The sequence below is a fragment of the Haliaeetus albicilla genome, chromosome 13, assembly GCF_947461875.1.
Source record: "Haliaeetus albicilla chromosome 13, bHalAlb1.1, whole genome shotgun sequence".
Classification (NCBI taxonomy): Eukaryota; Metazoa; Chordata; class Aves; order Accipitriformes; family Accipitridae; genus Haliaeetus; species Haliaeetus albicilla.
Window position 1 is genome coordinate 30936729 of NC_091495.1, and position 12528 is coordinate 30949256.

At 34.0% G+C, this 12528-nt stretch overlaps 1 protein-coding gene across 11 annotated transcripts in view; it reads right to left on the reverse strand.

Moving 5' to 3' along the window:
* Nucleotides 1-12528, reverse strand: part of RYR2 (ryanodine receptor 2) — a 456061-nt gene that overhangs the window by 86744 nt on the left and 356789 nt on the right. For all 11 annotated transcript variants that reach the window (XM_069800675.1, XM_069800669.1, XM_069800667.1 and 8 more), the window contains 8 exons: nucleotides 11582-11663; nucleotides 9462-9592; nucleotides 7376-7696; nucleotides 5703-5943; nucleotides 5204-5291; nucleotides 3923-4015; nucleotides 3426-3596; nucleotides 2411-2470 (listed from right to left, as the gene is read on the reverse strand). In XM_069800675.1, the coding sequence (XP_069656776.1) occupies nucleotides 2411-2470; nucleotides 3426-3596; nucleotides 3923-4015; nucleotides 5204-5291; nucleotides 5703-5943; nucleotides 7376-7696; nucleotides 9462-9592; nucleotides 11582-11663 (1187 nt within the window). The remainder of the gene's footprint in view (nucleotides 1-2410; nucleotides 2471-3425; nucleotides 3597-3922; nucleotides 4016-5203; nucleotides 5292-5702; nucleotides 5944-7375; nucleotides 7697-9461; nucleotides 9593-11581; nucleotides 11664-12528) is intronic.

Here is a 12528-nt window from a genome sequence, read left to right on the forward strand (position 1 = left end):
CCTACGTTCCTTTTATGTCTAACTCAAGACAACAAAAGGGTAGCGTATGCATATAGCACAATGGCATCATTTTTCTTAACAAGAAACATCATACTTGACTGTATCTGACGTGTACTTGATTCAGTCATGATAGTGACTGAACACTGTTGACATCAGAGAATTACGGAATAAATTATATTGCACTTGGCAAATAACTACTGAATTTAACTTTATACTTTTAAATAATTAAGTTATACACTTAGGTTTATGTGAACTCTAGAATATGTCAGTGTTAATGATTCATGAAAAGATACATTTCAAGCCACTGAGAACAAGCTACTTATCAATAGATAACAAATCATAATAAAGATAATAAATACAACAATAAACTGCAGTTTTGAAGTCCTAGAAATGACATATTTTGTCTGTAGTTGAGCTGACTACTTTTCACATACAGGTCAAAACCAGAGCTTTTCAAAGCTAGTAAAGCAATATGTAGATAGCTATAAAATAAAGCTAGCTACAGAAACTATTTAGCTTTTTAGCTATGTATTATGTGGTTCCCTTTCAGAATGTAATCTTCCATTCAGAATTCATTTTACAATTAGGAAAATCCAAAGTCACTGCTGAAAAGTTTACAGGGAAATGGGAAAATCCATCAGTGTGTACTTTGGATTAGCTAAGATTACTTCCTTCTTAATTATCAGGGCACTGTGAAATTTCATCAATATAAGAAATTTAAACAGAGGAGGTGATACGTTGGTGAACAACAGCAAACTTTTAATTGAAGCAAAGGAAGGTTCTGAAGAGAAAGCACAAATCAAGGTATTTAGAAGTATCAGTACTCCAAGGCAACAAAGCAGTAACATACAGAAATTTCTTAATAGCAGTATGCAGAATGTAACCCTAAAGAAACAAAATGGAAACGGAAGTATTTAAAACAGGAGGACAAGTGCTAGGAAGCAGCATGAAATGCCAGGCAAGACTTACAATTGCATGGCTCAAAAAATGACGATATACACATACTGAAAATGTCAGAACAGAAATACCTATCTTTATCACTAAGAAAACATTACTGAAGTTCACACACAAAATCACAACACATTTAAGGTTTGCATGTTCATGGCATGCGCATTGCTTAAGTACTGTTGTTCATGAAGATTTTCATAAATGCTCTTTTCTTCCTACTACTTTGCCTGTGTGCTTTCTTCTGCTTCTCAGTATATAACTATATTTGCTATATAAGTATTTCAAGCTTTTTTAAGGATTTAACCAAATATTTATTTTCAGTGGTAAACTTTTCTATGTGCAATCCCTATAATTTAAAGCTATTGGACTTTTATTTGTAATATTTTATGAAAAACTCTAATTGTTAGCTTTGCAAAATGATGTATCTTCTTGTGAGTGCCCAGAAACCCCAACCTCCACATAATCTTGCTTGACATTGCAGCGATATACAGAAAACATAAGACAGGAGAAAATTAATCTTCAGATATTATTCAGGAAGAACCATCCCATTACCAAGTTATTCAAAAAAAAAAAAAACCAAAACGAAAAACAAAACCAAAAACATTTATTGCCATGCACTGAATTGCAGCGGAATCTAGACTTCTGGATGATTCTTAAATATCCTTCTAGAAAAAAAAGCCAGATTTCCAACTCACATGTTTATTCTCTTGTAACCATTTAATTACCACAGGAAATACTAGTTAGTTCTTTCCTTGAGGTGAATAAAACCTGGGACGAGGGGAGGAGGCAAAGGACAATCCTAAATAAAGCACCATCCATAGGTCTGATTCCATCTTCCTTCAACAGAGAAGGAACGTACATCATTTTATTACACTTCTGTATTATGGCTGCTGCTTTGCCATTATTTGAAGCATTAATTAAACAGCTCAACTACAATGGGCCAGTTCAGGACTTTTTCCCTAGGGCTATTCATGTGGCACTAATTGGAATTCAATATCAAAAATCTACACTTTTTCCAAAATGTTTTCTTTTCCCTGGGCTGAAAAACAGGAATAAAACTGAGCAAAGTGGAGATTTTTCACTTCAGAGAGTATGCCAAAGTAGCAGCTTCCTTTTCCTTCACACTTCAAAGAGATACAAAGTAACTTTGAGCATTTCGCAGATTCTATCCAGAAAAATGGAAGGTAGAGTTTAAACAGTGATAGACCTTGCTTCCATCTCCAACTTCAAATTAATGGTGTGCATAGGCAGGGATTCGAAGGGCCACATATTATTGTATATAATGCATATATAAAGACATTAAAAACCTAACATTTAACAATTGACATGAACAAGTTACTTGACAGAAGAGAAAAAGGGACTACAAGTTATCCTAATGAACCAAGGCAGGTTGTCATTATACGGCACCAACAAATGAATTCAGAAGAACAAAAATCAAGTTTAAAAACTGCATATGGATTACCTTGCCCTGGAGGTGAAGATTACTGCGGATGATATCTCGTACTTCATCTTCAGTATCTTTCTGTCAATAAATTACAAATCACAGAAATTAGGAATAGAAGGTAGTTAAGAAAAAGATATTGTTCATATAAATGTCAACTTTGGGCTTAGTTCAGACGATGAATAAAACTGACAACGTGGAAGATTGAGGAAGATCTCAGTGGCAATACACCTTTTTGTATCAGGCCAGAGCTAGCCAGATCCAAGCTCACAGGAACAGGTTCTAGATGGCATCATTCATATTCGTCCACAGTAATACACTAAATGCAAGTCTGAATTAAAAGTACTAGTGTATACTTATATATATATATATATATACACTTTAACCAAAGTTTGACCAGATGAAACCAGTATCATGAACACAGCCTTCTCTGATTTGATTTCTGTTTCTTTTGGAGATCTTCTATCCTTTATAAACATTCAGGTCAGCTGTCTGAAGGTCATATAACCCGCCAGGGTGTATAAAGTATCATAGTTTGAAAAAGGAGTATATTCCAAATTACAATCACATTATTGCACTGTGAGTTTACTCCTAGAAGAATCACTTTTAAAACAGTCTACTCCCCTACAGAAATTCTTGCATTCACATGAGAGTGATCGAAAGGAATTAGTTATGATATTGGGTATAGAAGTCAGGAAACATCCAGTTCTTATTTGCATTTCCAAATTCAAGCTTCATAAAATATAACAAACACAATTTAGCATTAAAAATTAAGAGAGAAATAACGCGTTTAATTTAAGAATGTCACCTCTATTCATATACTGATCATTTGGAAAATAAGTATGTCCAAACTGAAATGTTTTAAGCCCTGAAAATGAGAGCAATATGTAGATTACTGTCTACCATAGTCACCCATTGTGCCTTTATATAACAGAATTACAGTCTTGAACATTTGTGTCATGCTGTAAGAATGAGCATGGGGGAAAATATTCAAAGAATTTCATTAACCTTTTAGAAGTGCAAAAAGAGCACCTACCATACTGAATCGATTTTTGGCCAGCGCAATTAGCTCTTGGTCTCCAGGAGCACAAATGTTTAGGCCAATAGGAAGTAATCTCTTCAATGCTGCCACAATGAGAGAGGTCTGCATAGAGTACCGGTCACCTTTTCGCTTCATCTTCTTCCTCTCCTGGTCAGAAACTGCTGCCTGCAGCATAAAGCAAAGAAGAAAAAAATCCAATATTAAATCAAAGAATTGTACTAGCAACTTTATACTTGTCTCTGGTTTGACAGTTTCCTTGATACCTATACAGCTGCACCTTATCGAATGGAACTGCCATTATTATCATTGCCAATATTTTCCACCAATATCATGAAAGTCCACCGTGTTTCTTAAATGACTACATTTTGATTCTCAACCTAGATTTTTCAACAGATATCATTAAAAAAAAAAAAAAAAAAAAAGTGCTTCTCTGGAGTCCTCCTGTCTCCTTCCGCTTTGCAAAGAGAAAAATACAAAAATCTTTACATTACCTTGGACATCTTAGATTTGGTGTCACTAATAAGGAAAGACATGTTGTTGATTTCATTTTGTACCACAAAGTTCTGCTCTTCCCTTTTGAAATTCTGGAAATACATAAAAGATCTCAGTTAGAAGCACTTATGATATCTGAGGAATCTATCTAAACAAACCTTAAATAAAAAAAATAACTGGAAATTTGTAAAATCCACAAGATAAGACAAGGACAGAAAAAATTAATGGATGATCAATAATGGCCTTGAATTCCAGCTTTATTTACATGACATAGCTCAGGGGTTATGTGTTGGGGTTTTTTTCTATCTTAGAGAGAAAAAAAATGTTTCTCTGGCTATGAAACAGCTATAATAAAAACCTCACTCCTCCTCTAATGCAATATAAAAATATTGTCTGGATTTTTCCTTACTAGTAAATCATCCCTGCCAATTTTTTTCCCATTATAAATCCCACTATATTCAGATAAATAAGAAACTTTAAATAAAAGACTGAACTTATGAATACACAAGTAATTTGATGATCCAGTATCTATCTACTGTGCAAGCAGTTTCTGTGCACAGCATTGTTTATAATGAATCTTACAGTCAAATTCAGGCACGAGTACACAAATAATAAGGCATCTTGTTTCCCAAACTTGAGAGAATTGAAGTTATGGCAGAAAAGAAATTTAGTATAGACAACAGTCCACACGGAGATCCAATGCCTGAAAGTATTTAGTCTCTTTTGGTTTTTTTCTTCTTTTTGTTCCAGTATTCACATGAATCATGTTTCATTTTTATTTAAGCACTATCAGTGATGGTGCCTGTTTAGGTCTTAATGCAGACCCCTTGGTTATTGCACAATTTAGGAAAATGGACTTTAATGAGACAACTACTACTGATTTAGTAGCCATACATCCTAGTTATAAAAAGGCTTTGGGGGTGAAAATAACTGCTTGAAAAAAAAAAGAGTAAGGCCACAGACCTCAATGAGCTTAATATATTAAAAAACAAAACAAAACAAAAACCAAACAAAAAAACCTAACCAAAACCCACAACAAACAAACCAGAATTTATAAAAAAAATATCTACAATCAGTGTTACTATGCTACAAAGCACCCATCAACTCCCCTAGCTACTTAGGCATTTCAGAAGTGTCAGAAAACTGAAAGTCATTAATACCTTCCCATCTGCAGTTTCACTCCTGTCATTAAATGTGTTTTCCCAAACACAACCACTAACTAACTGATCTGCCTACTAAGAAACCTAATTTTAAAAAGTATTTACCAAGGAATTACTTACATGAGACTTTGACCAATAAATGAAGACCTCAGCCACCATGCGGAACAATTCTTCCGCTTCAGGGTTGGGCTCTTTCAGCCATTTTGCCCTAAAATTTGGTAAAAGGGTGGAAATGTGGATGATCCTCACTGGCTTTATGCTTTGAAATCAATTTTCAACATTTTACAAGGATACAAGCCAACAAAACCAAGCATGCATGCTTTTAATCCTTTCTGGTAGCAGTGGCTTTTTGATGTCCTATTTCAAAACCCTTAAAATCCTTTTACATTAATACTAGGTCTAATCCAACAGATTTGGATTGCACCTGTTATGCTGGTTTTCTTCTAAGAAGTCCCCAGCTCCTCCTAAAAGTCATAAAGCATCAGCTTGAGCAACTTCAAGATTGGCAGGCTGACTAAAAGCTACTTTAATTCAGTGCTAGGTATATCAAGGGATAAGAGACAGTATCAATAAACAGGAAGATTTTACAAGATTCATCGACCTGTTCCTCTCCACATACCTGTTATAGTCCACAAATCTAATCAACAAAGGGTAGAAGGCATAGAGGTCCCGTGCCAAAGTGGTGAACTCATCTAGGATGAGCAGTTCAGCCTCCGACATGTCACCTCTGCCTTCTGCTCTTAGATGTTCTTCATCCGATACAACCACTGCTGCCTTTTTCTTTAGCTTATCCATCAGTGGCAGGAAGTGTGTCTTTAAGAGCTGTGGCTTCGCTTTGCTTATGATGGGCTGGGAAAACACTATTCAAGGCAATGAATATTATAATATATACCTGGCCACAAAATATAAATAAAAATTTTTACCTTTCCCCTCTTTCTTGGATCTTATTTCTAGGCCACAGAGTAAAATCCTGCCCCCATTGAAATCAGCAGAAGCGTTGCCAAGAATTAAATGGGGTCAGGATTTCACATAGTCAATTCACTTTGTCACTATGAGAGCAGAAATTACAACTTCACAAACTAAGCTTGCAAGATCATAAAAATTAAGATGCCTCTTTACTGGCATTCTGTCAACATATTGGTATTTGCCTGCATAATTTTATTGAGTAATGCAGAAGTTGTTTAATGGTATGTATGCGTGGATACATATATAGATAGCTACATAGTGCGCACACAAGTTTTCTCAGCCACTGGCTCCTCTTTTGAATCTTGCTTTTTAGCTTGAGTGAAGTAGAACTAGAAAGCATGCTCCATTTATTTGCAAACCTATTGAAACACCCTGCCTGTATTGCTTACGCACATTAGGACACTGGAAGGCTTGTGTGTAGACAGGAAGGAGACTGATTCAGCTGCCCATCAACCAGCCATTTGAGACTTGTTAGCACAAGCTTTTTGCAAATCTACTCATAAAAATGAATATGTAAATTAGCACTTCATCTGGGCCCATTAGTGCAAAACCATTTGTAACATATCCATTGGATTACAAAGAATTTCATGCAGTTACCACTTATCCTTAGAGTGCATTACATTACTACTAACCCTCAAAAGACCAGGAATCCAGACTGCTACCATGAATGAATACTACTACAGTAAGTATTGGAAAGTCATAAGAAAGCATAAATGAAAAACTGAATTCACAACACTGAAGTGACTTTTCCTTACAGATTGTAACAGAGAAATAAACTGTTTTTAAATAAATTTCAAGATGTTATGTGTTATCACAATGAAGTTAATGTAAGGATCACTAAAATGACATAGGCATTTCCACATTTCATTGTAATATATATGTTAGATATACAGCTTCAAAACAATATTTTAAGGCTCCAGCACTCATACAGAATAGCAAGGAATGGTGCAATGGCTGCAAATGGAAACTTGATATATAATGAAAATGTGCTAAATAACTATAGTCCTTGAATTCAATATACTGCAAAATTCGTATGTGCATATTCTGGGAAAAAAGAAATAGTCTAATATACTACTTATATTACTTATTAAGAGATTAAAACATACTGCTTACACTGCTCTTTATACTTAATGTTTCTGGTTCATCAAGATCTGTATTGTCTAAAAACATAAAAATATGAGTGTTGTTCTACTCCAGCTTTAACAGGGTAAATACAGAGTAATTCAGAGTGTGTGTGTGTGTATGTGTATACATATATATATACACCTTCTGAATATACACACACATGCTTGTTTGTTTGTTTATTTATTTATTTTTACATCTTACCTGCTAATCTCTTCATCCAGGCTCCTTCATCAATACCGAGGTTGTTATAGATGATTTTCAATATGTTACCCAACAAAGTGTTCATGTGCTCTGATGTCAAGGCTGTGCAACACATTTCAGCCTTGTCAGGGTTGTTTTCTGGCCCATGCTCCCACCAGTGTGACATGTAACTACATAGCATAGGCAGTATTACTTCCATGATATGTGGCATTTGTGTGTAACGAATACCAGACTCGGCCAGTTCCACAATTTCTTCCATTAGCTTCACCAAGGAGGGAATATTTGGGCAAACCTCTTCTACACTAGTAGGCAAATTGAGAACTATTGGGGAAAAAAAAATAATCCAAAAATCAATATACTAAATCATAGAGGGAAAACAATTCTTGTCAATTGCTATTCCATACAACTTTTGTTTTCTATTTACTGTTATGGACTTCTGGTCCAAGGAAGAAAAAACAAACATAACAATATGAAACAGGTACTTTCATACCACTGAGCAATAAACTGTTTATATATAAGCTTCCATAATAAAACTTTTTATAATAAAAATAATTCCTATAGGGAAGCTTCAACAATGTAATTATTACAGAATGAATTCAGAGAAACCAGATGCAGTTTGCTATATTCAAAATAAAGCTTAAATTTCAGAATTTCTTCCAACATAAGCTTTGCAGTTGAGGAAACAAATTGCTACGATAAAACATTTCTCCACAACACATCAGATGAGACCTGGAATTTTAATAGAAGAAAAAAAATCATTGCCCGACATAATGAGTAGAGCAGATTCTGAGAAACTGACTTCTGGGGGTGTCTTTCTGACTGTAAATATTTACTTTTCAAATTATTTGAATTATTAGTTCCTTCCTCTGAAAAGGCACTGCAGTTGCCTTTATTTTTGGAGGCAGTTTCTTTCATCTACAAACAAGTATCTGTAACCACAACTATTAGTTCTTGAATGTCTTAACATCCTGACGTACACATACAATGAGATATACAGATATCTATATATTGAATATTTAGCCTGCAATTTATGAATCCAAATCTTTGTACCAATGTAGCCTAAGGCTAGCCTTTTTCCAGAAACAGTCTCTTCTCCTATTTAGACCCAAATACATTTTACACAGCCATCGCAGAGTCTCCTTAAAGCTTAATGCAATTTTGGAAAATCAAATTTCTGCTAAAAATCAGTGAAAATACAGCTGATTGTCTTTCTAGATGTCTTAAAATAGCTAGAATATACATGGTAAGTAAGCAGGGCTGTTGATAATTTCAAGATAAGATACTACAGCTCTTTGAAGAACAAATTTGGTATGCTCCCTTTTTTAAAAATAAAGGTGAAGTTATAAAAGGAATGCTATTATAAACTGGCATCTTATACACTGTCATCTATACATATCTGTGATATAATTCACACTCAGCATATATGCAGAGTTTGTACAGTTCTACTGTAACTTCTCATCTACTTACCTTAGGAGCAAGTTGTGAGTATGATCTTATTTGACAACTATGTTTTAGCATAAGAAACATCAAGAGTTTCGGAATGGAACAAAAAGGCATATGCAAAATAAACATACATAATGTTACTGGAAAGTATCTATATTGTCTTGTATTTCAAACAAAGAAAAAACAATTTACATACTAGTCTGCAGTGTATTTACTTTCTAAGGGTATATTATGTACTTAATACAGGCAAAGGTATTTTGCTTCAATTGCAAGTAGTTATGTTTTAGGGACCCAATATTGCATATGAAAACTGAGGAACTAAAGTTACTGATTAGAATACATAATTTTATCAACAAATATATAATATCTGAGATACTAAAGATGTGTGAAGTCCATTCAATAAATTGATTCCAAAGTGGTATTTTGAGAATGGTATCTCAAAATAAAAACATCAGTATCTTTAGAAACGTAAAATAATTTGGTTTATCAGACTTAGCCCATTGATTTAGGAAAGAAATACAACCAAGAGATTACAAGAAAAATCTTGCACTATAAAACGTATGCAAAAACACATGTATTAAGGCAAGCAGCATTTATAGTGAAACTGTGTTCTTATAACCATCATGTGAGTTTCTAGAAATACCTGCTCTGTCTCTTGCATTCTTGGTATTGTAAATTGAGTAGATGTTATGTTTGTTCAAATGAGTTTCCAAAAAAGCCACTGGAAAGGCCCCTGAGAAAGCAGCCAAGCATTCTCCTAGTGCTGATCGTTGCCTGTGAATTAAGAAATATCATTAAGTATACTCATCTTTGATGACTGACTACACCTTGGGGTAGTTGTATACCAGCCTTATTTTTATTCTAAAATGAGCTCATCTCAAAGAGATAAGCCACTACATTATTAGGATCATCAACACAAGAACAGGTAATAGATATTGAAGTCCCGCAACCCTCTGCTAATAAATGAATGAAATGTTAAGACTTAAAATGTCAAAGGTGGCCTATTTACCTGAGAGCAAATGAGGAACATGCAGGGAAAACCCAAACTCATCATAACAGTGCCTTCTGTTCTATTACTTTCCTCTCAGGTTTACTGACTTTATAATCTCTAGTATTAAGAAAAAGCTACTGAATAGACCAAATACAACTATCATTTTATTTGAGTGATATAATTTCCATTTTCTGAGAAATAGTAATAATCAGACCTCGGTCTAGCATGAAAGTCAAGTTTTTCAGAGAGTGGAAAGTTGCTTCTACTGATCAATAACTCTGGAGGTTTTGCACAAAAACATTGCTCTAATCTCTTCAAATATATAACATTTATTTGATAATCAAAATTCCTTAAGTGTGTCAAAATCGTAAAAAGCCTGTCTCTGGGAAGAAACAAGTGATCCCCTGTCACTTCACTTGGGTCCTTCAGGGGACATTTAAAACTATTCTGATTTCCAATTCAGTTGATCAGAGCAGATTTTAGATATGTGAGAAATGTTTAGCTGCTGAAGCTGAGCCACACAGATGACAGAAATCCTGGAGTCCCATGAACTTTCAAGTGAAAAAAAAAAAGGGGGGCCTCCAAACTGATCTTGCGATTTAACAAGATTCATTTTCAGTGTATAGTTTATCTCATTTTAGGAACTTATATTCTTTCTAGATCTAACTCATTACATTTGATTTTGTTAAATCTAAATTAATTCCCATTATTATTTATCCTGTTTGCTCCTTCTTCCTTTTTTCCCTTGTCATTAGGTCTTCATAAGCAAAACATACTTGTATCACATAGACCTACAAAGGGCATGCTATGTGCTTTTCACTTGCGATAACAGTTGTAGAAAACCATACAGAAAAACTGTCACTTACACTGACATATTTTATCTTGACTACAAACCCCACATCATTTATTTGCCAAATACCAAAACCAATTAATTTTATATCCCTTAGGAAATTAATGAGACCTGGTTTTCCACGGATGTGTATTTTTTTTACTTACAATATTGGTCCCCACCCTTCTTCATAATGTTTCCTATGATACTGCCACCAAGTAAGCAAGGGTATGTCATGGGGCTGGTCTGGAGTTATGCACGCGTTGATTTGCTAGACAGCGTACAGATACATGAACTTCCTAGATTACTGCTGCCAATATCTGAAATGTATGAGTTCTGTTTAGCCTTCCCTCTGAACAGTGCTAGTCACGACAGGGCAACTATTCAGTTTTAAGAACTGAATTATATAGGTACCTCTAATTTTTGGCCGAATATGGTTTACACGGACCAAATGTAACTTGGAGGGAGCTTAGCAGATACACAGATGCACAAAAAAGCAATTATAAAGCCTCATTTCCCTGGGTAATTGAACTAGAAAAGAAGTAGTGTTGTATGAGTGACAAATTAAATTAAATTTAGGGTAATGAGAAAGAAATATACATCACAATTAAACAATATAGAAGAATTATAACAATAGCTGAGCTGAATGATGTATTTTTACAATTCCCCAGTTGAACCTCAAATCAAGTGATATTTATTGTAAAGTCAGATAATTTCATTTGTAATTTTTAATTAAGAAATATATTTTGACAAACATATAATCCAACATTTTAAGCGTATTATAATAAACGCAGCTCCATTCCACGTAACATCTGAGCACCTTTTTTCTCTCAAGATATCTTTCCAACAACAATCTCTTCTTATATTCATATCTGGACTGCATATTCATGAAGCTAAACATAAACACAAATATTAAAAATAGAGGAACACTTTTTCTTCTTACCGCTCTACATAGATACTCTTGCTGGTTCCCAGAGCATATAAACTGGCCAATATTCTGTAGCAGGAGACCTGAACATCTTCCACTAAAGAGAAGAAGAAAATGATAGGTATAAAGAGATTTTTCTTTGCAATACATTTCTGCAGAACTAGAACACATTTCTTTTGACAATAGCTTAAGTAATAATATTAAGCTATCAAAGGCAATCCACAGAAATCACTCTCTAAATACAAAAAGTCTTCTGAGCACCAAGTGCCATAGTTTTTACTTCAATATCAAGTTACCAGCTAAGACAGTAAACATATTTCACTAGCTCACTAACTTTCAGAAATTAATGGCATACCAACTCTTTAAGGATAACATCTAATTGCAAAATCTGAGAATTTATTAATTTAATAGCTATGAAAAATCTGTCAATGAATCTCTTCTAGTTTGTCTGTACCACTTAAGAAAGTTTCATGGTAAATCAAATAAAGTGCTGAAAGTAAAAAAAAAATTATTAGGGAACAAATCGATTCACAAATGTAACACCACTATATAAAATGCATTACAAAAGAATGGCAATCCTTTTAAACAGATATTTAATTCTTTTAATTACAGTTTGTATTTTTAAAAATTTAGACACAAATATCAGTTACTAGCACGTACTTAATTTACACTTCAGACTGACAAAGGATTAAATAAATAAATAATCCTTTAGCCCTTATGAATACTTCACCAAAGCATGTTTTGAAATTATCAAATGTTTCAGTCACAAAAATGTGAGAATAATCTTAACATCTATTTGAAAAAAAAAAGCTTTTCCAATATAATCTGCAGTAATAGTGTAACAACAGTCTAAATACCATCAAGGACAACAGTCCCATTCTTTCCATATACACTTTTTTCTAGTCTCTCCCACAGTGCTAATATCTTCCCCCAATATGCGATGAAATGTTGGGAGTAAAATA